Source organism: Tasmannia lanceolata, unplaced genomic scaffold, assembly GCF_043159265.1.
Source record: "Tasmannia lanceolata isolate RefF3 unplaced genomic scaffold, GAP_Taslan_0.1 ptg000012l, whole genome shotgun sequence".
NCBI lineage: Eukaryota > Viridiplantae > Streptophyta > Magnoliopsida > Canellales > Winteraceae > Tasmannia > Tasmannia lanceolata.
In genome coordinates, this window is record NW_027518689.1 from 14,207,427 (window position 1) to 14,234,594 (window position 27,168).

Consider the following 27,168-nt stretch of genomic DNA (forward strand, 5'->3'; position numbering starts at 1 on the left):
CTCCATAAATTTATAATCTCTTACATCTTATTGTTCATAATAAAAGAGAAACTTCCTAGGAAACATTGTTCAGTACATACAAGTGACCAATAATATTATTCGAACTACAACGGTATGTACATACATATTAAACGGTCTTCAGTCTCTTAAGTGAAATCAATTGTTTTAGTCACAGCAGTCATGGACTTTGACATGGTAGTAGCAGTGGCACTAGGGCTGCAAACGAGCCGAGCCGAACTTTGGGGCGTTTGGGCTCGGCTCGCTTAGTTTGATCAAAGGCTGAGTTCGGTTCGGGTTCATGACGAGCTTAATATTATAGGGCTCGGCTCGGCTCGGCTCGCAAAATATTCAACCAAGCTCGAACATGGCTCGGCTCGGCTCGGCTCGTTAAATGGAATGAACCGAGCTTAAGCTCAGCTCGGCTCGGCTGATCAAACAAAATCTGAGTTTTTACATATGAAAGCCTTAAAAACAGAAAATTTGAGTTTCTGGTTGAAGAAAATCCGAGTTTTTTCAAATAATACCAACCCAAATCCTAAACAAAAAAGGGAAAAATACTAACCCTAACTCGGATTTACAGAAAATCCCCAAATCTTAAACAAAAAATTAAAAAAAAAACCAACCCTAACTCAGATTTACAGAAAATCCCCAAATCTGAAACAAAAAATGAAAAAAAATACAACCCTACCTAACTCAGATCTACACAAAAGAAGAGATTATGCTTGAGACGAGAAGAAGAATCTGCAAATGCAAACCCTAATTTTAAAAAAGAAAAAAGAAAAAATAGAAAATGTGGAAATACCTGGGTAGATGACGCATTCCTTGGAATGAAGATGCATGAGTTCGCGTGGAGAAGAAAATGCAGAGTTGGGCGTGGAGAAGAGACGGCCTCTCCTCATTTCGTTGGGTTTTCCCGTAGTCTCCTATTCCCCATTTCCCAGCGTTTGAATGGGAGGAGAGTCAGGAGACCCTGCTTTTTTTTTTTTGCTTTTGGGTGGGTCCAACGCGGATATCTCATTCCTGATTCCTTTAATCCTAGAATGGAATGACTTGAAAAGAAAAACACTGTGCACGTAAACAAGAAGGTGCAAATATCATAGTGATAAAAGGAAGTGATATATTTGGGCTTTTTTCTTAATTGGGACAGCCCCTTGTAGTGTATTTATGACTTACTCTTTTACACTAGAGGGGCTGTCCTAAGTAAAAAAAAGGAGAACATAACATTTCCCTGAGAAAAATTACCTGATAAATAATGAATAACATGCATCTAAAAAAAATAAAAATCCAAGCTTTAAAGCTCGGCTCGGCTTGTTTATGAACCGAGCCTAAAAGTTCACGAGTTTGTCCAAGCCGAACTATATAACGCTCAAGTTCGGCTCGTTTAGTAAACGAACGAGCCTGAGCCGAGCTTTTAATGAGCCAAACCTGAACATATTCGTGATCCGGCTCAGTTCGTTTGCAGCCCTAAGTGGCACAATGGTATATGTGTGCAAATCAGTGTTTAAAAACTTGTTGACACGACAAGGATTTTACTTGGCCGTGTTCCGCGTTTCACCACATCCACATTCCGCGTTTTGCCCGACGGAGTCAATAAAAACTCCTTTGACTCTCACGAGTTATGACCGCGTCAACCGCATTCTTGGCCGCATCCGCGTCGAGTCGACAAGGATTTTTCTTAGCCGCGTTCTGCGTCACATCCGCATTTTTAAACATTGGTGCAAACTCAGAGCAACATCACCAAACTCCCGATTGGTAGTGGTACTAAGAGGTTGCCGGGTTTTTTCTTGCAAGACAAACATGTATAAAACGTAGTGCACTAGAAATATGGACAGGGCAAGGGGACAAAGTTGGAGAAAGGAAGTGCCACACGGCTAGGGTAAGGGGGTGGTGATGGGCAACACCTATGATAATTAATACTCTCTAAAACCTTATATAAAATGTGTCTACAAGCAATATTAATTATTAGAACATCCGCTGTAGTCTAAGTTATAAATTCCCGGTAGTCTAAGTAATAAATTCCGTTCCGTTCCGGACGGAACGGACTGCAATTCTAGTTTCGGCTCGGAATCCAGAATGCAACGACCATAGTTTCCGTTCTGGTCCAAATTCCGGTCGTTCCGGCTGGAATTTGATACGTACCTAGATAGATGGGTCCCACTTAGGATTTAGCAATATCTAGCAATATCTAAATTAGCCTTTGATATTAATGTGATTCCTGGCAATAGTTTTAGTAGTTATCTATATTTAGTAGGAGATGGGGATTTGATTAGAATATTGGCTATTCTTAATGTAGGATTCCTATTATGTAGGAAAGTTACTTAGGATTGTGAGATATAAATAAATTGTAATCTTTTATTTCATCAATGGAGAAATTATTCTAGAAATTGTGTCTCTACACAAAGGAGGATTGATCCTTCCCTCGAAGTGGATCAAGAGGCCGATCTTACCTCTAAGAAGATCAAATCACGTTACGAACCAAATCGGGTTCGTAACAATTGGTATCAGAGCGGCACGATCTGTTATCAAGTCGAAGCAAATCGAAGGAGCAATGGATCAGTGGGATGAGAATATAAGAGAGATCATAAGTCATCTAGCTTCTATGAAGGCCAAGTTCAACGAGATAGTATTATCGTTTGGTGTGAAGTCAGAAGAACCTCCATGTCTGATGGAAGAGTTGAGTGAGAGCACCGTCGAGAGGGCTTGCACAATGAAAAATGAAGGAAGAAAGAGAAAAAGGAGAGAACTGAAAAAGAGAGAACAGAAGAAGAGAGAAGAAAAGGCGAAGAAGCCACAAAAGAAAGGTTCTCATCGAAGAGTCTACCGTTCCTCTCAACCTATCAAACGCCGTCGAAAAGATTCTCTCCCACAGCCATCCATGTATCAACATCTCAATCATTCCAAAAAGGCACATCAAAAGTGCTTTGATGAACGGCACGATGCGATCGATTTGAAGATGGAGCTGCCTCAACCCTTGATGAGGACATACGGGATGGTGACTAATTATAAGACAAAGAAAGGACGAAAAAGAGGGAGAAAGAATAAAGAAAAAGACAAGAGAGAAGAAATTTGGAAAGTCGTGCGCAAGGTCTTCTCCTCAAACAACCATCGATTAATCTCCAACCTTGAGGACAAGGTTGATTTCAAGGCGGGTGGAATGATACATACCTAGATAGATGGGTCCCACTTAGGATTTAGCAATATCTAAATTAGCCTTTGATATTAATGTTGTTGGAATATGTAACTTGCCTAAGGGCATTTAGGACTTTGTACATTCCTTTATGTTTTAGTGTAAAGATATGAGTCAGGGGGAGATTACCTTAATTCATTCATTTTCTCTCTCTAAACTTTTGGTTAACATGGTATCAGAGCCTTAGGGTTTTCTGATCCCTAGGGTTCTCTATCAGCTTCCATCTTCTCCGCCACCCCCTCCCCTCTCGCTGCGAAACCCAACTCCGGGCCAAGTTTCATCGGAGGCACACCAGCATGCTGTCTTTTTCCTCTTGAGAAGGAGTCGTTTCCTCAGAGTCGAATGTACCAGGCCCTCCCTCCCACCATCCATCTTCTCCTTCCTGCGCATAACCCCTGGTCCTCTAGCCCCCTGCAGCAACCAGTACTTGTTGGCCGAAAACTTTTTTCCAGGAATGAGGATTTGCCCACGGCGGAAAAGAACGAGGATTTGCCCCCCCTCCCCCCAAATTTTCCAAGAAAATATTTTCTTCCCATCTTGGAAAACTTTTTCCAGGATCGAGGATTTGCACCCCCAACATTTTCCAGGAAAATATTTTCTTCCCAGCTTGGAAAACATTTTCCAGGATCGACGATTTGCACCCCCCCAAAATTTTCTAAGCCCCCCACCCCAAGTTTTTCAACCCACATCATTTTTCCTCCTCTTCCTTTCATCCCTTAGTAAACCCTACAACTCTTTTCTCCCTGTTATTATGTGTTAGATCTTCATCTCCTATCCTACTTTGATTCTTGTTTGTCTTTGTGGCTCCCCTCTGTGCCCCATGACTTCCCTCTTGTCAAGCTTCGTCGATGCCCGTCATTCTTGGAGCCGCATCTAGCTTTCTTGGTGTATCTTAGTTTGCCCACCTATTCTGTTATCTCCTGTTATTCGTCTTGGTTTGGATTGTGTTTCGTTCTTGCTTGTTGTTATGGAGGAGGTGCTTGACAATCCTTCCACAGGAGTGGCTCCTGGTGTTCGTCCGACACCCACTTTGGCGTCTTCTTCGTCATCATCTCTCTCTGTGGATGGATCATTCCCATAGATCACTACTGTTAAGTTAGATGGGGCAAACTACGGTACTTGGAAAGCAGCCGTCGAGAATTATCTTATTGTCCGTGGGAAAGCCCACGTCATTCGTCGTGATCCTCCTCCTACGACGGATCCCACCTTTAATCGATGGGAACAAGAGGATGCTCTTGTTTGTACCCTTCTGTGGCAGAGTATGGCCCCTCACGTCTCTGGGCCATTGATGCTTCTGCCTACTGCGAAACGGACCTGGGACCAGGTTACTCTTCTTTTCTCTGGCGTGACAAACATTAGTCGGATCTACTCTACCTATTCTGAGTGGGTGCGTTTCCGCCGTGGTGATCTTCCTCTTGCCACCCATTACAGCCAATTCGTTGGCCTCTGTCAGCAGCTTGATGTTTACATGCCGCTTACCACGGATCTCACAGAGGCTGCCCGTCAGAGGGATCAGATCCGTGTTGTGCAGTACCTTGAGAGTTTGGGTCCAGAGTACACGCATCTTCGTCAGCAGATTATCGGTTCTGGTGCTATTCCTTCCCTTACTGAGGTTTACTCCCGCGTCCAACAGTGCTCTCCTGGTGATCCAGTGATATCTGTTCCTATTGATGGTTCTGCTCTCGCGACCTATGATGGCAGTACTCGCCCGCCTCGTGGTGGGGCCTCCTCTGGTCGTGGCCATGGTCGTGCCGGCCGTGGTGGTGGTCGTTCTGGTGGTGGCCGTGGCCGTTCTTTTTGCACTCACTGTCAGCGCGAGGGACATTATATTGACCATTGCTATACCCTGCATCTCGAGCTTCGTCAGGCATGCTCGGCTCACATGGGTGCTACTACTGCTTCTGCTTCAGATTGCGCTCCCTCAGCTTCTGTTCCTGCACCAGCTGATTCCACCCATACATTCTCCCGTGCCGATTATGAGGAGTTCCAGCGTCTGCGACTCAGTTCTCGTCCTCCCTCTGCAGGTTTCGCCCAGCCAGTAGTTCACCCACTACCCTTTTATCTAGCTCAGGGTCATGGATCATTGACTCTGGCGCATCCAACTACCTGACTGGTAACTCTTCTTAGCTTCATTCTTTTCGCTCTTTCTCGTCTCCCTCTCAGTCTATCACCCTTGCCGATGGGTCCACTACACCTATCACTGGTGTTGGTCATATCTCCCCTCATCCTGCTCTTACCTTATCTTCAGTTTTATGTGTACCAAAATCACCATTTAGTTTACTTTCAGTTAGCCAAATTACTAAATTTCTTCACTGTTCTGTCTCATTTTTCTCATCTTACTGTTTGTTTCAGGATCTCTCGATTGGGAAGACGATTGGAACGGGTCGTGAGGTAGATGGACTCTATCGTCTTGACTGCCGGCCGCCTACTGTCTTACATAGCTCTGTGGATACATTTCAGTGGCATTGTCGCCTGGGGCATCCTTCACTTCAGCGGCTGTAGCAGACTTCTCTCGTTCCCGGACCTTTTTCTAGTTTTCAGTGCTAGTCCTGTGAACTCGGGAAACACCGTCGTGTGTCATTTCCGTCCCGGATCATTAGTCGAGTGTCTAGTCCATTTGAATTAATCCATTCTGATGTATGGGGACCCTCTAGGGTCGCGTCTAGTACTGGCTTTCGATATTTTATTGTGTTTATTGATGACTTCTTACGCATGACCTGGTTATATTTACTGAAGAGTCGATCTGACGTGTTCTTTGCTTTTCGCACATTTCATTCTGAAATTAAGAATCAATATAATTGCAATATTAAATGTCTTCGTACTGACAACGCTAGAGAATACTTTTCTGATACTAATGGCTTTCAATCCTATCTCTCCAAACATGGGATTCTACATCAGTCTTCATGTGCGTACACCTCTCAACAGAATGGTGTTGCTAAGAGGAAACTTCGTTATTTGCTTGAAGTAGGTCGCACTTCTTTTTCAAATGAGTGTTCCTAAGGCATACTGGAGTGATGCCCTTCTGACGACGTGTTTCTTAGCAAATCGTCTTCCTTCCTCTGTCTTAGAGGGAGCCTCTTCTTTCGAGATTTTATCTCCTGGTAAGGAACAGTTTCCTCTGACACCTCGTGTATTTGGATGCGTTTGTTTTGTTCATCACCTTGGACTTGGCCGTGACAAACTCGATCCCCGGTCTGAGCGTTGTGTCTTTCTAGGGTATTCCCATACGCAGAAACGCTATCGTTGCTATAGCCCTCATCTGCGTCGCTGGTTTGTCTCAGCCGATGTTATGTTCTTTGAGTCTGAGGCATTCTTCCAACATGGCGCAGCATCTTTCACCCCTTCTCTCGAGTCCGAGGTCTCGCTTCCCTTACCAGATCTACCTGCTTCTCTTCCTTCATCTCCTATTTCCGTGCAGCCAGCTTCTGCAGCTTCTACTTCTTCTGCCACGTTGGAGAAGCCAGTATCAGCGGCGCCAAGTTACAGATAGGTCTCTTTTACCTCCTCTCGCACAATCATCTTCTGAGCCGATGATCCCTCTCTCCCGCTTTCAGGTATCTTCTCTTCCGCCTTCCTCTATTGTTTCTGATTCTCCTATTGCATCTCGTACGAGATCCCGTTCCACTGCACATCCTATTTCGAATTTTGTTTCTTTGATAAGCTCACCAGTACCTTCCAGAGCTTTGTTTCCTACTTGTCTTCTATGTCTTTACCACAGTCAGTGGCAGAGGCTCTTGACCATCCTGGCTGGCGTGATGCTATGAACCTAGAAATGGGCGCTCTTCATAGTAATGATACATGGGATCTGGTTTCCCTACCCCCTGGTGCCCGTCCTATTGGTTGTCGGTGGGTTTTCTCCATCAAATACCTCCCTGATGGTACTGTCGAACGCTTAAAAGCACGGCTAGTCGCGAAAGGATACACTCAGACTTTTGGTGTTGACTACACTGAGACCTTCAGTCCAGTTGCAAAAATTCCCTCTGTCCGTGTGCTCCTGGCTCTTGCTGTTAATCATAGCTGGCCCCTTCATCAGCTAGATGTGAAGAATGCCTTCCTCCATGGCGACCTGACTGAGGAGGTGTATATGGAGCAACCACCAGGGTTTGTTGCTCGGGGGGAGACTTCCTCCTAGGTGTGTCGCCTACGAAAGTCACTCTATGGCCTCAAACAAGCTCCACGTGCATGGTTTGGGAGATTCAGTGAGGCAGTCATGCGCTTTGGCATGAAACAATGCGCAGTGGATCAATCAGTCTTCAGTTATCACTCTTCAGCTGGGCGTATTTTGTTGATAGTTTATGTGGATGACATAATCATCACAGGGAGCAATTCACAAGGTATACAGCGTTTGAAAACCTTCTTGCAAAATGAATTCTCTACTAAGGATTTGGGTCAACTCAGGTATTTCTTGGGGATAGAGGTTGCTCGTTCTTCTAGAGGCTTGTTCCTATCACAGAGAAAGTATGTCTTGGACTTGCTAAAAGAAACAGGCAATCTTGGAGTTAAACCAATTTCTGCACCCATGGATCCTAATGTGAAACTCGTTCCAGAAGGAGAGTTGTTGGAGGATCCTGGCAGGTATCGCAGGCTTATCGGTAAACTTATATATCTCACGGTTACTCGGCCAGATATTTCATATGTTGTTGGAGTTGTTAGTCAGTATATGAGCTCTCCACGTACTTTCACTAGGCTGCGGTGACACAAATTCTCAAGTATTTGAAAGGGGCTCCAGGGAAGGGATTGGTGTTCAAAAGACATGGCCATATGAAAGTTGAAGGCTTCTCTAATGCAGATTGGGCTGGATCCCCAGCAGATAGACGGTCCACCACTGGGTATTGTACATTTGTAGGTGGCAATCTTATTTCATGGAAGACTAAGAAGCAGGATGTTATAGCTAAGTCTAGTGCAGAGGCTGAATACAGGGCAATGGCACAGACAAGCACAGAACTTATTTGGCTACGTTCACTTCTTTCTGAAATTGGCTTCATTTCATCTTTTCCTTCGCAGCTTTATTGTGACAACAAAGCTGCAATATACATTGCCAACAATCCAGTCTTCCATGAGCGCACCAAACATATTGAAGTGGATTGTCATTTTATCCGTCAAAGAATCCAAAAAAGAGAGATTTGCACTGTGTTTACTCGGTCAGGGGACCAATTAGCTGATATGTTTACAAAGTCCTTAAATAAGCCAAAATTGAGTGATATATGTAACAAGCTAGGAATGTATGATATCTACATTCCAGCTTGAGGGGGAGTGTTGGAATTTGTAACTTGCCTAAGGGCATTTAGGACTTTGTACATTCCTTTATGTTTTAGTATAAAGATATGAGTCAGGGGGAGATTATCCTAACTCATTCATTCTCTCTCTAAACTTTCGGTTAACAAATGTGATTCCTGGCAATAGTTTTAGTAGTTATCTATATTTCGTAGGAGATGGGGATTTGATTAGAATATTGGCTACTCTTAGAATAGCAAGTTATTATTTAATTAGGAAGTAGATTTGGGTAGGATTCTTATTATGTAGGAAAGTTACTTAGGATTGTGAGATATAAATAAATTGTAATCTTTTATTTCATCAATGGAGAAATTATTCTAGAAATTGTGTTTCTGCACAAAGGAGGATTGATCCTTCCCTCGAAGTGGATCAAGAGGCCGATATTCCCTCTAAGAAGATCAAATCACTTTATGAGCCGAATCGGGTTCGTAACATAATACATATTCTAGAATCATGGCGGGAATTGACCTCCCTTAGAGAATCATGGCAGGGTCCTTAGATCTTGGGGGGTGATTTCAATACCATCCGCTTTCCATCTGAAAAGAACACACTGTCCAGATGCACAACCAGTATAAGGCATTTTTCAAGTTTTATTCAGAACCATGAATTGCTGGACATCCCTCTCAATGGAGCAAAGTTCACTTGGTCTAATAATTAGGCATGCCTTGTTAAGACATGGATGGATCGTGTCCTCCTGACTCGTGAATGAGAGGAACGCTTCCCACTCATCTCCTGGAAAGCGTTGCCTAGAACGGAATCGGACCACAACTCGCTCATACTGGAGATTTCAAATTTCTCAGGCGGTCCTTGTCCATTCAGATTTAACTAAGACCTCCTGGAAGTTCCAGGGTTTGCGGAAAAGGTAGAATATTGGTGGGCGGAGCTACAAGTCAGTGGCTGGAAAGGATATGTTCTTTGTAAAAAATTGAAAATGCTTAAACTTAAAATCAAGGAGTGGCAAAAAACCATTGATGAAGAATCTAGCCAGAGAAAAAAGACTATCTCATCTGTTCTGGCTGGCCTTGAAAGCCATGAGGAAGAAATATTATCAGAAGAGGATCAGTTAGCTCGGCTGAATCTCCTGGCTAAACATGAGATGATTCTGGGCAGAGAAGAGATCTGGTGGAGACAGAAATCCCGGACACTGTGGCTTAAGGCGGGGGATAGGAATTCCAAATTCTTTCACTGAACAGCCAATACCAGGAGGAGGATAAACTTAATCAATTGCATCCAGCATAACGAATCAATAGTTGAAGACCCCAACCTCATCAGATCCTTAATCGTGGATTTCTATTCTGGCCTCTATTAAAAAACTGTGGAGTGGCGGCCGAAGATGGAGGGTCTTAATTTCAAGAAGTCTCGGGTAGTCAGAGAGATAATCTCGATCAAAACTTTACAGAGGAGGTTGAACAAGCTATTCTCTCAATGGTTGGGGATAAAGCCCCAAGCCCGAATGGCTACACCATGGCTTTTTTCCAGTTTTTTTAGAGGATCTTAAAAGAGGACATTATGGCTTTCTTTGTGGAATTTGCTCAGAGAGGAATCATTAGTGAAGTAGCGAAGGCGACTTTCATTGCTCTAATCCCAAAAAAGGAAGGTGTCATTAGGATAAGAGACTTCTGTCCAATTAGCCTGATGCACAGTATTCCCAAAATAGTTGCCAAACTACTAGCCCGAAGAGTGACGAATTACATGGGGGATATCATATCACAATTCCAGGGAGCCTTCATTGAATTAAGACAGATTCTTGACGGTGTCCTAATAGCTAACGAACTTATCGACTCAGCAAAACGAAGTGAGCGTCTGGGTTTTCTTTTCAAAGATATAGAAAAGGCCTATGATCATGTCGATTGGGAAGTTCTAGATTTCATTCAGGAAAAAATGGGTTTCGGGCCATCTGGCCAAATTGGGTTAGAGCACTGATGTCAAATAATTCTTTTTCAGTAATCATTAATGGCTCAGCAGAGGGTTTCTTTAAAGCTTCAAGAGGGATTCGACAGGGGGATCCACTGGCACCTTACCTGTTTATCATGGTAGTGGAGGCCCTCAGCCTACTGTTTGGGTATGCCCTTAGTCGATTTGTTCCCTTCTTTATGGATGGCGATCAGGTCCTTTCGGAGAAATGGGTCGAAATCTTTAGGCCACAGTTCCATATGCCATAGTCTGGAATATTTGGAAAGAACGTAATAGACGCACATTTCAGGAAAAAAGTAGAACTGTGGCTCGCATCGCCTTGGACAGCAAAATTGAAATGATTTCATGGACAAAGGTCAAGAAACAAACTCCCTATGTACTGGGGGATCTCATAAGGAACTGGTGGTCAATCATATGGGACAGAACTATTCATTCCAAGCCTCAACCAAAATGGTCTTGCCTGCCACCGGGATGGTTGAAACTCAATTTTGATGGCAACTCTTTGGGTAATCTTGGTAGAGCGGGGGTTGGAGGAGTCATTAGGAACTCTTCTGGTGCAGTTGTCATGTCATATTCAGGGCCTTGTGGAATTTGTGATTCTAATGAAACTGAGGTTAGAGCATTACTCTTTGGTATGCAATGGGCTTCTGAGCACGACCAACGTCCCCTTATAGTCGAAGGTGACTCCTCCAATGTAGTGGCTTGGGCTTCTGAATCATCAAAGGGCCCCTGGAGATTGCAGGAGCTAGTAGAGGAAATACTAATGCGAGTCCTTAATCCAAGGCTAGAACATCGGAGGCGATCGGCAAATGAGATGGCCGACACTCTGGCTAAAGCGGGAGCACTACGGGAGGCATTTGAAATATGTTCATATTTGTAATGAACGTCTTCCATCACGATAAGGATATTCTATCCTTGCTTTTGGAAGTAGGCTTTGTCTCTTTTGTAAACCATCGAATATGTCTGGTGTCTTTAATACTTGTAAAAGCAGGCTGGGACCTCTGGTCCCGATTGGGCTTCAAATATCAATGAAATTTGTAAACTTTCAAAAAAAAAAAGAGTCTCTCAAGCTAAAGGGAATCGGCTTCAATACACCTGCTCAACTGCTTCCAGAATCAGATTAGTGCCTAAGATAACTAGGTGTAAGAAATTGAAGCTTTAGTGAAGATCTTCATCGTTTCATCCACCCACGTACTTCCTCAGGAATAATTAAAGCGACAAACTTAATCATAATAGAACAAATCCTCAAGAGGGGAGCCACAAAAAATGCCTCAAAAGCGAAAGACTCTCTCAAGCTTATCATGGACCTTCCACACTTAAATTCTTCCCACGGCCTCTTCTGAGAGTTTCAAAAAGACTCCTTTAAACTTTAGAAGCAGGAATCTTCCCTCTGGGTGGCGCTCCCGACTCGAAACCTGGATTCGGCGCTCCTTAGGAAGGAGCTTCCAGGGAGAGCGACCCCGAAGAGATGGAAACCGCTATCATGGCGCTCCAAATCCGCTCCTATTATTCCTTTAGTAACCCCCTCACCAACTTACTTGTAATAAACTCCTCCAACTGTTCAAAGTACTCCATTGGAGCAAGCACGGTGGAAAATCTTCAAAAGGCAAGAGGAAAGACGGCATGAAAATGAAGAGGGCTAGAAATTACTACTTTTGATGTAATTAAATTCAAGTACATAAAAATTAATATTTTTTATGTACTTGAATTTTGAAAGACATGATGAAAATATTACATTAATGCTCCTACCGCGCTCCCAATCTAAGACTCTTCTAGACCCACACGCTTCCCCGCCTCCGCTCCCGCCCCCGCTCTCGCTTCGTGCTTCTATGCTTTAAACTACCAATCTACACAACAATCATCCTCCCTTTAATCCTGAATCCGCACCAGAAGATTAGGAAATGACTGAATTAGAAGAGGAACTTATTGCTTACATCCCCTCCCCAACCTTCTTTTCAGCCTCTTTTGCTCTTACCTCTTTCTCTTCCTTGTCTCTTGCCGCCATTGCTAGAAACATGTCTTTGGTTTCCCCCAAATCTTCATCGTATCCAATCCCAAAAATGTCCCCCATTGTTAACAAGTCATCGAATTCTTCCGAGAACGATCCACGACTTCCTAATTCTCCTGAACTATCAGCAACCCATTTAGCCTTACCTTTAGAATCCCCACTGGGCCCTGGAAGCTCCCCGACTCACTGGTCCACTCCTAGCATATCCAAGGGAGCAGCAGCCTCAACAATCGGGCTGTCTGGACTATTCTCCAGGTCCCTAATGACGGTCTTTTTTTCCTCCTCCCATAGATGCCGACGAGTGCGCCTTTTCGTTTCTAAAATTTTACTAAACATTAGGAGTTCGAGGAGAGGCATATGCAATTCCATATCACTTGTCGTCTCAGAGGAGTTAAAATCGATGCCGGTATTGCTGGTAGGGTCTTTTCTTAGTCGTGCCCATCGCTTCTTTAGCGCGCTAAGTGAAACCTCACATGAGGTGGATGATTCCTTTCTTGCCCAGTTTTCGTTGTAGCAGAGGATCTTTCAGGAGTTCAAGATCTTCAGCCTCAAATGAAAAGTCATGGGCGATCGAGATGTTGCCGTCCTGGCCCGCTTCCTTCCCTGACATAGCTGGCTCAGTGAGGTTGTCAAAATTCCGAAGGAGCTTTTGAGAGTCAGCAACAAGTCTCCTCTTCCTGTGATCCTCTTTCCTAAAAATACCCTCGAGTTTTCTTGTAAAGACAGAGAGACCAACTCGAGTAGCTACCACCCGTACTTCCGGGTTAGTACTTCTACGAGGTATATTACCTTTCCTGTACGTAGACGCTTCACCTTAGAGCTTTTAGTTTCCTTATTAAATCTGGTTTTAATTTTTAGAGCCTTTTTCTCCTTTGCCGAATTCAGTATACAGCAGTCAGCAATATCTTTACGAAGAGCCTTTTCTTTCTCGCCTCGTGCTGTAGCAATTAATGATTTCGGTATTGACCCACCTGCAGTCTGACCCCACCTCCCAAGCAGAGTAACAACCCTGCTCTGTGACATTCTAGACAAGTTGTCGGCTGCTGGGCCAGGCGAGGAAGTGGATAATTCAAAATTCAAACAGGGGCCCACCAACGGCTCCCTGTCATTATCACGACCCTTGGGATTAGCATCTGTCACCTTTTCCGGTGGATCAGCCATCGCCGGCAACTAGATGTCGGAAACCTACAAATCGGGGCCCTCAAAAGTGGCCGAATTATCTTTACTACTTGATTCCCCCATTACCGATATCGCCAGACTATTGATACTATGCTTGGAGATCACCTTAACTCGTATAGAATAAACGCTGGAATTTACTCTTAGGTTAATAGATGAGGGGATAGATTTCCAAAGGGGAGTTATGACCAAAGCCGAGGCAAAAGTCATACAACGATCGTGGTTACCAAAGAGCCAAGTCTAGACCACCTGGCCCAGGTGCTGTCCGAGAATCTCCACAATTGACGTAGACCAGGCATGAAGAGGGATATCATAGAATCTGATCCTAATGGTTCTTGCGCCCGTGTTATATGCTGGGAACCAAGGTTGAAGGGAAGACAGGAGGAGAGATATCCCCCCAGGGCATCACCTCCACGCCTGAGAATAGCAGTCGCCTGGGATTCTGACTCGAAGCAAAACAAATATTCACTGAGTTGATGGAGTAAGGCTTTTGCAGCTCGGAAAGGCCCCAAAATCTTTGAGCCCACTCCCATACATCTTCCAGCAGCCAAGATCCAGATTTCAAACTCCCAATAAGGCAACTCTTAAGACTCTTCTTTCTTTCCTCCACCAGGCTAATTGGAATCTCAAGGGCCAAGAGGTCATCATGTACATCAGCCTGAGAGGGCTCAACATTAGGCGTCCGAGCCATGGATGGGGCTAATTTGGTCTTTTGTAATGGCATTTCAAACACATCCAATCGCTGCCATTCGAGAACAAACGTCTATTGAACTCGGCGACTCTACGGCCAGGGATTCTTCTGGCCCCAAAATCCAATCGTCTCGCTTTGGTATCCCTATCCTCAATACTTCCCAGAGACCCCGAATGGGATCTGGGAGGAGCCCACTGGGGTCTAGCCAGATTGTCACCTAGCCCGAACAAACTTAATGTCCTCCGGCAATAGATATTAAGGACCCCCAAGGATTCAAACACTTCCAAAGCATGATACCTTGATTCAATAAAATTTGGGAAGTGCCCCACTAGATGGTCAAGATTAAGACCACACGAACAAATAAGAGAATCCACTGGAAACCCAGAAACAGCGGCCACCGAAGGAAGAATTTGACGGCTTCTGAAGACATCCATGATAGTCATCTCTCTTGGAGATTGAGACTATAAGACAGCTTAATATGAGAATACTAACTTAAGTAGAGTCGCATGAAATTAGTGTGATCCAGATCCTTCATTTGGCCAGCATTTTATGGATCAACTCTCCCAAGTTCGAGTATAGACGCTGAATTCGATATTGCGATATTGGATTGGCTAAATTCTTTTCTAAAGTTTTCAAACTGAAGAGGCCTTCTCCACTTTTAGAAGTGATGGTTCTTTTTAATATAGGCGTGATTACTAAAATCTTCAAACCGAAGAAGCCTTCTCCAGTTTTAGAAGGTTGGGTCTTTTTAATATAGGCGTGACTATTGTTAATCCAAAAACTCCTAAAGCTGCTTTGAGTACTTGGAGAAGGCATTCAAGTAATATGATAAAATTAAATATCGATGGTGTGTCCAAAGGAAACACAGGAAATTCTGAAGGTAGTATCTTTCGTGACTCTAATGCAAATATAATTCTTGCTTTTGCAAGCTTCTATGGGACTGGTACTAATATGAAGTTATGGTCTAAAGCTCTCCTAGATAGTCTGGGAATGTAAAGATCTCCCTGCTATTGTTACAAGGTATGTTGGATGTCATCTGTTGGGCATTCCAAATTTTCTTCATGGATAGATCGTAATGGGCATTTCTTTCCTTCTTTTTTTGACAGGCATACTTGTAGGCCATTTGTTTCTTATTCATCTTTTTATTTTAAAGTGGGTTTTGAGGCAAGGCAGCCTATGCCATCATCTAATCTTTATCTCTTTATGAATATAATCTCAGGTGCCGGCCTGTGTCCGTAGACAAATTCTGGATTAAAAAAAAAGGAAATGCATAAGTCATCTTTAAAGTTCTCTAAATTAATTTGATCATTGCAACAGTGAGTGCAACAAAAAAATCTTCTAATTTATGTTAAAATGCATAACAACATTTTCATTAAAACTGAGGAAATTATATAACCTGGAAACATACACTATTTAGCATGTCTCAGATGGTTTCAAATGGCCCCAGCATGCGTAACCAAAAGTTCAAACTTTAGGGTTGGAAACATAAACATGAATTACCTTTCTAAATCAAAAAGTGTCCCCTCATCTGTTCCTTGGAATAAATCATCAATAGAAGCTTCTGCTGTACAGAAAAGGCAGCAGTGATGATTGTATAGCTCATCAACGAGGGTGATAAACCTCCGCGCCTAAAGCATAACCAGATATTAGAATAACATCAAGAAAAGAAATAGTCATAGGGAAAATATAATAAATATCCGGGAACTTCCTTATATCTATTGAAGCAATTAAATCAATTGATTCAATGAAAGACAACCAATTCATATAATATGAACACATACTGTGCATTCAAAAGGAAAATTACGGTAGATTCCGTAATTTATAATTTACTTGAACACTCAAGAACTTAGGCAGGAATTGTAAGTTCAATTCTTGAGTCATCTTTACTTGAACATTCAAGAACTTAGGCATGAATTGTGTTAGTGTATGTATATGCCTATGGGCATATCCGTCTTTTGTACATTTCTCATTATATATAAATACGTAAGTGAGGGAGAGACTCCCTAACTCACAATTTCTTTCTCTCATTCTCTTCCTCAACATGGTATCAGAGCCCTAGTGTTTTGATTCCCTAGGGTCCTCCATAGCAGCCCCCTCACCCTCCTTCTTCTTTTCTCCCTTCTCCTCTAACCCTAACCCTAACCCTAACCCAACATCCCCGCCCCCCACCCTCTTCCTTTCCCTTCCCTTCTCCTCCTCCCACTGCCCCTCTTCCCTTTCCCCTAACTCCTCCAGTCCCTGCTACAGTAACCTACCCCATCGCCTCCCCTCCCCGCTACAGTAACCCGCTACAGTACCCTTAAAAAAAACCATTTTTATACCCTAGAAATCTGCTCCTGCAGCCTCACTGTCTCTCCGTCTTTCTTCTCCCAATGACTTAAATCTTTTTTACCTACTTTCGTCTTCTTTTCGCGGCTCTGATCTTGTATCCCTAGATCTGTGTGTCTTCATCATGTCAGCAAGGGTTTCTTTCATGCCCTATTTATCATTTGTCTCTCTTCGGAGCCGCGATCTCCATTATTGATTTCTTTGCTCTCCGCCTTGGCATCGTTTCTTCTTGTCAGTTGATTCTCTCTTTGATTAGTTACTCATGGATAGCCCCGTGATTGAGGATCCCTCTCTCGGGCGGCCCCCTGTGGCTACTGTTCCTAAGGCTCGCCCATCCTCTTCCTTTTATAACCTTCCGTCTTCTTCAATGGATGGTTCTTTTCCTCCCATGACCACAGTCAGGCTAGATGGTTCCACTTAGCTGAATTGAAAAGTGGCTGTGCAAACCTATCTCATTTCTAGGGGAAAGATTTCAATTCTTCGTTATGAGCCCCCTCCTTCTAGTGATCCCACTTATGATAAGTCGGAGCAGGATGATGCCCTTATCCGTACTCTCCTCTGGCAGAGTATGTCCCCTGAGATTTCCGGGACCATGATACACCTTCCCACTGCTCACCAGGTTTGGGATCATACTCCTACTACCTTCTCCAGGAAAGGCAACCTCTCTCGAATCTGTTCCACATATTCTCAGTGGATGAACCTTCGTCGCGGAGACACTCTTCTCTCGACCTACTACAATCAGTTTGTTTCCCATTGCCAGCAGTTAGATGTTCTTATGCTTCTTACCACTGATTTGACTACGGCCGCGCAGCAGCGTGATCAGATACGTGTCGTTCAGTTTTACAAGACTTTGGGTCCTGAGTACATGCATCTCCGTCAGCAGATATTTGGATCTGGCACGATGCCCTCTCTTCATGAGGTTTAGTTGCGTGCCCAACAATGTACTCTTGGTGACTCTGTGTCGGCTCCTTTGGTTGATATTACTGCCACTGCTGCCTATAACGTAGGTGACCATGCTACTCGGGGTGGCGGCACCTTTGGTCGTGGCCGTGACTCTGGCCATGGTGGTCGTGGTAGTGGACGCGATCTTCCTGCAGGGCGTGGTGGCCGGTCGCGTCCATATTGTTCGCAATGTCGTCGTGAGGGACACTATATGGAGACTTGCTATGTTTTGCATCCTGAGCTTCGTCCTTCCTCTGAGGCTCGTTTTGGCCGCTCCGCACACGTCGCTGCACCAGATTCTTCTGAGCCCTCCTCTGCTTCCATTCCACCCAGCACTGGGCCTCAGGCTGATGGTGTTTTTATGTCTCGTGCTGACTATGATGAGTTAAAGCGTCTCAGGTCTACCATCCATCCCCCGACTGCGACTTTTGCTCAGCCAGGTAGCTCCCCTACATCTCTTCTTACTAGCTCCAGCTCTTGGATCATTGATTCTGAAGCCTCCAATCATATGACAGGTACTTCTTCCACACTTCGTTCATTTCGTCCACTTTCTGATCAGTCCATCACACTGGCTGATGGGAGCTCCACTCTTATCTTTGGTGTTGGTGATATTTCTCCTAGTGTTGGACTTACATTGTCCTATGTTCTATGTGTACCTAAGTCACCCTTTAATTTACTCTCAGTCAGGGCTTATTAAAAATCTCAACTGTTCTGTCTCATTTTATCCCTCTTACTGCTTGTTTCAGGATCTCTTGACTGGCAGGACGATTGGCTCGGGCCGTGAGATAGATGGGCTTTATCGTTTGGACTGTAGCCCTTCTCGTACCATTTTACACAGCTCCAGCGACGAATATCAGTGGCACTGCCGTCTTGGACATCCCAGCCTTGATTCTTTTGCGACGGACATCTATAGTTTCTTCTTCTGTTACCCCCTTTACGTGCGGGGCCTGTGAACTTGGGAAACACCATAGGGTGTCCTTCCCGTCTAGGCCTGTTAGTCGGGCCTCGCACCCTTTTGATTAAGTGCATTCCGATGTATGGGGTCCCGCGTGGACTACTTCTATTTTTGGACATCATTATTTTGTCATCTTTATTGATGATTATTCACGTGTGTGTTGGATTTATTTACTAAAAGATCGCTCAGAAGTATTCTCTGTTTTTCGTACTTTTCATTAAGAAATTACTAACCAATTTAATTGCACTCTCAAATGCCTTCGTACTGATAATGCCAGGGAATATTTCTCAAAGTCCAATGATTTTGAGGAATTTCTTCCCACTCGTGGTATACTACATCAATCTTCTTGTGCTCACACCTCTCAACAGAATGATGTCGCTGAACGGAAAATGCGATCATTATTGGATGGAACTCGCACTCTTCTCTTCTAGATGCGAGTTCCCAAATCTTATTGGGGCGATGCAGTTCTCACTATTAACTATCTGGCCAATCGGCTTCCATCCTCGGTTCTAGACGGCTCATCCCCTTTCTCAATTTTACGTCCTCATCATGAGCCATTTCCTCTTCCTCCTCGGGTATTCGCGGGTGTTTGCTTTGTCCACAATCTTGGACCTGGTTTTGATCAAATAGACAATAAATCTGAACGATGCATTTTCCTCGGCTACTCACACACCCAGAAAAGTTATCACTATTATAGCCCTCAGTTGCGTCGATCCTATGTCTCGACGGATGTTTCGTTCTTCGAGACTGAGCCCTCCAGATACGACCCCTCTCTCTCATTCTTTAGATCTTCCTCTATCGATTCCCGTTTTTCCTGACCCGGTAGTCTGTCCAACTCCATCATCTTTCTTACCTTCTCCTTCTGTGGTTCCTATTCCAGATACCTCTCCTCCCTTACAGGTACCTTCTCGGCCCCCGGCTCCATTAATTAAGAAGACCTATCAGCGCTGCCATAACTCTACAGCTCATCCTATTGCCTCCCGCACTCGGTCTCATAGTACTGGTCATCCTATTTCGTCTTTAGTTTCATATGATGCTCTCACGCCTGCTTTCCGCAGTTTTGTGTCCTCTCTATCTTCTGTTTCTTTGCACGCCCCTTCAGGCAAATCAGACTTGGGATTTAGTTCCACTGCCTCCTGGTACACGCCCCGTTGGGTGTCGTTGGTTCTATACTGTGAAATATTTGCCTGATGGCTCTGTTCAGCGCCTTAAGGCACGCTTGTTTGCCAAAGGGTACACTCAGACGTTTGGGGTGGACTATGGCGAGACATTTTCTCCTGTGGCGAAGATTCCTTCAGTGCGTGTTCTACTTTGTCTTGCTGTTAATCAGAGATGGCCTCTACATCAGTTGCATGCTAAAAATACTTTTCTTCATGGTGAGCTAACAGAGGAAGTTTACATGGAGCAACCTTCTGGGTATGTTGCTTAGGGGGAGATGTCATCCTCTGTGTGTCGATTAAAGAAAGCCATTTACGGTCTTAAGCAGTCTCCTAGAGCATGGTTTGGAAGGTTCAGTGATACCATTATGCGCTTTGGTATTAAGCAGTGTGCAGTTGATCATTCTGTCTTCAGCTGTCAGTCTACAGTTGGGTGTGTACTCTTGATAGTCTATGTCGATGGCATCATCATCACTGGCAGTATGGGATCCAGAAATTGAAGGCATTCTTGCAAAATGAGTTCTCTACCAAGGATTTGGGTCGTCTTAGATACTTCTTGGGTATAGAAGTTGCATATTCGACAAAGGGAATTTCTCTCTCACAGAGGAAATATGTCTTAGACCTGCTTGAGGAGACAGGTTGTCTTGGAGTGAAACCTGCCTCAGTTCCCATGGACGCAAATGTGAAGTTACTACCTGAAGAGGGAGACTTGTTAGATGACCCAGGGAGATACAAGAGGCTGGTTAGTAAACTTATCTACCTTACAGTCACACGCCCAGATATCTCCTTTGCTGTTGGTGCTGCCAGCCAACAAATGAATTCACCTCGTACTTCACATTGGGTAGCAGTTCTTCAGATTCATCGGTATTTAAAAAGTGCTCCAGGTAGAGGGTTGCTATTCAAGAAACATGAACGTCAGAAGATAGAAGGGTACACAGATGTAGATTGGGTAGGATCTCCAGCTGATAGAAGATCTACCACAGGATACTGCACATTTGTGGGACGTAATCTTGTGTCATGGGGGAGTAAGAAACGGGATGTTATCTCCAAATCTAGTGCAGAGGCGGAGTATAGAGCTATGGCACACACAAGTGGAGAACTCATTTGGTTACGTTCTCTCTTGTCAGAGATCGGTTTCTCCCCATTATCTCCTTCTCAGTTATATTGCGACAACAAGGCAACGATTCACATTGCCACAAATCCAGTCTTTCATGAGAGAACTAAACATATCGAGGTTGATTGCCACTTCATTCGGCACCGGATTCAAAAAGGAGAAATATGCACAGTGTTCACTAGATCGGTGGACCAATTAGCGGATATGTTTACCAAGCCATTGAACAAAACTAAGTTGAGTGATAATTGTAGCAAGCTAGGAATGTTTGACATATACATTCTAGCTTGAGGGGGAGTGTTAGTGTATGTATATGCCTATGGGCATATCCGTCTTTTATACATTTCTCATTATATATAAATACATAAGTGAGGGGGAGACCCCCTAACTCACAATTTCTTTCTCTCATTCTCTTCCTCAACAAATTGTAAGTTCAATTTTGGAGTCAACTTGGGAGAGTCAATGAAACAAATTTTATAAAACATATGCCTACATATTGTTGACAAGGCCAATGTTTTTTCAAGTTTGAAAGTGATATCAGAGCCAAACCAAACAGAGTCAACAAGGCAAGGGTCCGAGTTGCAGAAAGTTTTTGAACACTGAGTTACATAGTAACTGTGAAACATTTGGCAACAGGTATGGCATAGAATGAGAATACCAACAGGAATACCTTGTCACGAATACGCATACTCATCACAGGAATGTCTGATATGAAAACTGTGTGATAATTCTTGGAAACTGCAATATAATCTGCTGCCCCCACCTGAGGACAATTAGGATTAGAATATTAGCAAAAATCCCATAGGAATAAAATAAGAACATTGGGAAAGAAATAAGGTATAATAAATGATCATGCTATCCTGATTCTTGAGAGCAAGAACCTTTTTAATTGAAAAATGTTTAATAAGGATAACCAGCTGATGAATTAAAATAAGACTAAAAAAGACAAATATAGAAGCGATCTTTTTTTGCTCTTTTGGTATTAGTATTTAATCAACTTTGTTATGTATGCGTATAATATCATTGAGCCCTACTAGGAAGGCAATGGCATCAAGAAGCGGATAAATCTCAAGAACAACATTGGGATCCTTACGGGTGGCATTTTTACCATTAATGGATACATAAGAGTATAAGACTAACCATTCAAAAAAATATATATATAATTCTAAATTATATATAACACGATAATTATACGAAGGCAAACAAATTACCGGGCGACCACACAGATAATCAAATGTGAATCGTGCTACGCCATTACAGCTTGCAGGAACTTCCAGCATTCTGATTTAAAACATAATATGACCATTAACTGGAAGATATCTCTAAGGAAAACACTTTGAAAATGGGATTCCGTTTAGAAAATAAAAACAGGACTGAAATGACCGTTGATTTGACCCTTTTCAATGAGTATTAATTGCTTTTGTGGGGATTTGAGCTCCCTCCATTTGTATTTTAGTGGATGTGGCTCCAATGGCTGATGCCCATTTTTTTTCCCAGAACGAAATCCCATTTTTCTAGCAGTGCTCTATATCTAATTTAAAAAACTGAACATGTTATGAATTAAAACATACCTTCCAAACATCACAGGAATTGTATGAGGGATAATCCTTCCTCCAGATTGGTTGGTGATTTTACACCACATCTTCTCAAATTCTGTAATAGCTCGGCAATCCAAAGGCCAGAAGTAGTGAACCTGCAGATTAATACTCGATTTTACATTTAGTTATGAAGATGGTATACATCTCTTACTCAAGGTCAATTAATAAGGATGTGAAAATTTCCTAAACTAGGAAGAAACTGACACAATATCTATCTTTTCCTTAGATGAATCAAATGCTTAAGTACTATTTCAAAGCACATGATTGCAATTCAATAAAATTTCAAGGTGTGCTTTAAGTTTGAAGGGTCAGATTGACATAGAAACACAGAATATATCAATGAACCTGGGTCAACTTAATTTTATTGATATTAGAAAAAATACAAGAGGTGGGCATGTCGCCATGCCTAAACCCCCAAAGGAAAAAAAGAAAGAAAGAATCCACTAAATTGAATACCCATAATGCCCAATGAATCACATCTCATAGCTCCCCTACCAAATCTAGGAGATCCTTCCAAGTCCAAAAAGTACTATTTCTCAAAACACAGGAAATTTATTGACAAAAGCTATATGCCTAAAACATAAAAATTAAATAAATAAATTTAATTACTGACAAAAGATTTAGGAGATGCGATCTAGGAAAAAATACAAGAGGTGGGCATGTCGCCATCGCCATGACAAAAGCTATATGCCCAAAAGATTTAGGAAATTACTGACAAAAGATTTCCTAAAGTTATAGATCTGATCTAAGAAGTTATAGATCTGATCTTCACGCAATTTCAAATCCCAACCATTGGATTCATCAAATCGATAGTATATGATTGTGGTTTCGATCCCAACGATGGAACAACCTGAAATTTGGAAATGTGTCGGCGGTCTTGGAAAGGACCAGACTCTAGAATTTGTAGAAAATAACAGTTGGATCAACGGATAGGATTGGAAAACTACGAGTGGTTGCAGAAACTAAAAACATAAGAAACAAATGTCGAGAAGAGAACAAAACAAATGAAGGAGGAACTTAGTGGGATAGAAGCTACCTAGGTATCCTGAGGTACCACACCTTAGGTTGATCGAGTCATTGCACCAAGATCAGTGGGAGAATCACTCATCCAGGGCTTGCACAAAGCAAAGGAGCTTTTATTCATACAATTCATAATTCTATGCAAAAGTGGGGCCAAAGAATTTACAGATGTAGGCTCTTGAGCTAAGACAAACTAGGACATCTATTTACATCTATTTACTTAAAAAATGGAGTCATTCAAGTGACTAAAACACAACAAAGACTCTCTCTCTCTTACACACACACACACACTTAAAACTTTTGTAATACATGATGGACTCCACTTTTATGAGATATTCACTTAAGTCACAAGTGATTTCATAATAAAAAGGCTATAATATCCTCCTATAACTTAAAATGACTCAAATAACACCCTAAGACTAAATAAAAGACTCTTTTAACTCCACTTTTATAAGATATTCACTTAAGTGAAGTGATTTCATAACAAAAAGACTAGAATATCCTCCTGTAACTTAAAATGACTCAAATAACACCCTAAGACTAAATAAACGACTCTTCTAACCCTCTTACGGGCTCCATCCTCCTAGTTAAATTCTTCTTGATTGTAGGGAAGGATGATCCCCATCACGATTTAGGGGGAGGGGGGACCCTTCGAATCTTTATAGTTTTTATTTTATTATATATTTTCACCAGCTACGACACTTTCAGAAGCGACCATCGATGGCTAACAGTGCCTCCACTAAGCCTATTGAGCTGAGTACTCATGACCTCATTCTTCTTCAGAAGGTAATATAATCCATGTCTCAGGCATGAACCACCCTAGGGCTATGTCTTTCGCTCGCACAACGACTTTAGCCAAGTGGTACATAATCATCTTTCCATAAAACTCTTTTCACCCACTCAGACCCCTAGGGAATTGACTCTAGGACTACTAATCATATGATCGATAAGCGTCATTTGCTATCTTGTTTTGAACTTTCAAACTTCACGGGTAATGTAAAATTAGCTAATGGAACACTTACCAAAATCTTTAGGAGGGGAACCATCCTTATTTCCTCGGCTTTCCCTTATGTTCATGTTCTCATTTGTCTAATAATATTCTTTTCTATAAGTAACATGACCAAATCTCTAAACTCCAATATAGTGCTCTTTCCTTCCTATTGTGTCTTTCAAGACCAATGGACGAAGAAGATAATTAGTGAAGGACATGAGTTGGGTGGATTGTTTCCCAAATTTAGCGTGTGCACGATTGCTACATAAAAGGGTGGCCCAGTGCACGAGGCTCCCTCCATTGCGGGCTCTGGGGAGGGCTAGATGTACGTAGCCTTACCCTTGCTTTGCAGAGAGGCTCTCGCCATTGTGAGTGGACGATTTCTACATGTTTCCTCATAATTAAGATTACACATCCTATTTATGCGATTACTTTTGTCCTAAATACGTGTTCTGCTTTTGATAATGTCAAAGGAGTATATTTAAAAATGAGGGCATTTATAACATAAAAAAGCATCTAAAGTTTCATATAAAACTTAAGTGAATCCTGTTTGACCCATTCCCGCATTTTTTCGGTTTTAGATCCCTTGCTTCCCACATCACTTCTTGCACTCGCTTCACAATTTTCAACCATGGTTCATACTAAGAGTTTAAATCACGATTATACTTCTCATTTCCATTTAATTCATTCTCATGTCTAGGGAATTGCAACCACAATTTCTTACGCATTTCGCTTCCCGCATTTTTTCTGGTTTAGACCCCTCTCTTCCCATATTGCTTCTCGCACTCGCTTCACAATTTTTCAACCATGGTTTATACTAGAGTTTAAATCATGGTTATACTTCTCTTTTCCATTTAATTCATTCTCGTGTCTAGGGTCTTGCAACCATTGTTTCTTATGTTGGTTTTCGTTATTAAATATTGTTTGTTGATGAAGCTACTTAAATGAGTTGTATCTACTTAATGAAGGATAGAATGCGGTTCATCGTTATATTCTCAAATGCATTCAAAATCAATTCAATTGAAACAAATCTTCCATTTTGACAATGGTGGCGAATACCTTTATGGAGTCCTTCAAGTTTATTTGTAAAAGAAATCTTCGTGTACAAGCACACCTCCACAAAATGATATAACAGAATGAAAAAATCATTCACTTATTCGAAGTTACTCGTGTACTTCTCATAGAAATGCATGTATCTTAACATTACTTGTGTTATGTTGTCGTAACTACTAGTTATTTGATTAAGAGTCAACTTACTACCATATTGAATAATCAATCTCCTTCTGGTTCCCTTAAATTTGCTAGTTTCCCATTTAACATTCCCTTGTTTCTTTTGATGTGTATGGCTTGTTCAAAATCCAGATCCTTCAAGAGATTGTCTAGAAAAGGGTGCACGTGCATTAATCCAGAAACTGGAAAAATATGTCTCAAAGAATGTCACTCTTTGAAGATGTACAATAATTTTCAAAAGAAAGACAAGTGATGGCCTACACTTTGAAGATGTACAATATTGTTCGAAAGAAAGAAAAGTGGCGTCGGACGACCTACTCTCGTAGGTGAAGTTACAATATAGGTGAGAGGAGCTTTGTCTTGTCCAAGGAGGAAAGTACTCTCAGTCATAGTAGTCCTAGTCAAGAACTTGAAGGGGATATCGAGAGTATATGAATGAAAACATATGTAATGATGAACAGGAAAGGAAAGACACAACTACAAGTTCACATTCCTAGATCAGATCCTTCGATTCCAGGAAATATCATTCCTCCTACCTCCTTCTCGTTGTTCATCTCCTCTTGTTTCTTTTAGTTATGGGATTCCTAATTTGCCCTTTGCATTCCGAAGAGTATCTTTTATGAACCACCCCATTAACCATTTTGTTTCATGTGAAGACCTTTCTTCCTCTTATAGGTAGGTTATTTGTTGCAGCCCTCTCCTCTCGTAGTGTTCAAATGAGGCTACAAGATGCTTTGTCTCACTGATAAAGACCATGATGACAGGGACAATGCCGAGCATATGGAAGAAGAAGTCCTTGGTACATTCAAGAACCCAAAAGCCCTCTGCCGATCAGAAAGACAGAAAACTTAACCAAGCTTATCCATCATTGATAACAGTTCTTGTAGAGTGTGTATCTTTTGTACATATAGTGGTGAGTGTTGTCTTTAAATGTAGTAAACATGGGGTGTGTAAGGGAGGGAGCATTGTAAGGGAGAAGAGGGATGTAGACGTGTAGAATGTTGTGTTGGTCGTATAAGGCTAGAAGCAATGGGAGAGGATGAGCTCAGCAGGTTGCTGCCACGTCAGCATGTAGTATAGAGCACATGAGATCAGCAGTAAGTTGCTGCCACAAGTGTTGCCATCTGTCCCAAGAAGTTAGCCAGGACAGCTGGCTAACTGATTGTAAGCCCAAGGGTTCCCATGGGTTAATCATTCATCTTACCTTCTTGTTTTGATGATAGCAAACCAAATTGATTACATTTATGGACTAATGTGTTGCTTTGAGGTGTTGTGTTGTATACAGGAATTTCATGTCATAATCGCCATTACACAACTCTTAATAACACATGACTTGTGGATCAAGGATCAAAGGAACCAAGAGCTTGCACCTACATCGGAGTCATCCTCATTTGAAGATGCTCAAGTAAAGTAGCTCAACATGAAGATCCCACAAGTTCCTAAGCAAGTGTCAAGAAGGAGCTTGGAGTTGAACATGTCATGGTGACACCTGAACCTGCATTGATGATTGAAGGACAAGTCACAAGAGCCAAGACAAGGAAAAGATGTGTACTCAAGCCGAAGAAGTCCAAGAAAGTGCAAAGGAG

General features: G+C 42.5%; 1 protein-coding gene across 5 annotated transcripts in view; it reads right to left on the reverse strand.

Moving 5' to 3' along the window:
* The window catches only part of LOC143887635 (AFG1-like ATPase family protein), a 105,071-nt gene that overhangs the window by 12,900 nt on the left and 65,003 nt on the right, over positions 1 to 27,168 (reverse strand). For 4 of the 5 annotated variants that reach the window (XM_077391746.1, XM_077391745.1, XM_077391744.1 and 1 more), the window contains 4 exons: positions 22,315 to 22,436; positions 21,955 to 22,024; positions 21,414 to 21,506; positions 15,751 to 15,878 (listed from right to left, as the gene is read on the reverse strand). In XM_077391746.1, the coding sequence (XP_077247861.1) occupies positions 15,751 to 15,878; positions 21,414 to 21,506; positions 21,955 to 22,024; positions 22,315 to 22,436 (413 nt within the window). Of the gene's footprint in view, positions 1 to 802; positions 1,050 to 15,750; positions 15,879 to 21,413; positions 21,507 to 21,954; positions 22,025 to 22,314; positions 22,437 to 27,168 lie in introns of all 5 variants that reach the window. The other variant, XR_013254316.1, reaches the window with a different exon arrangement.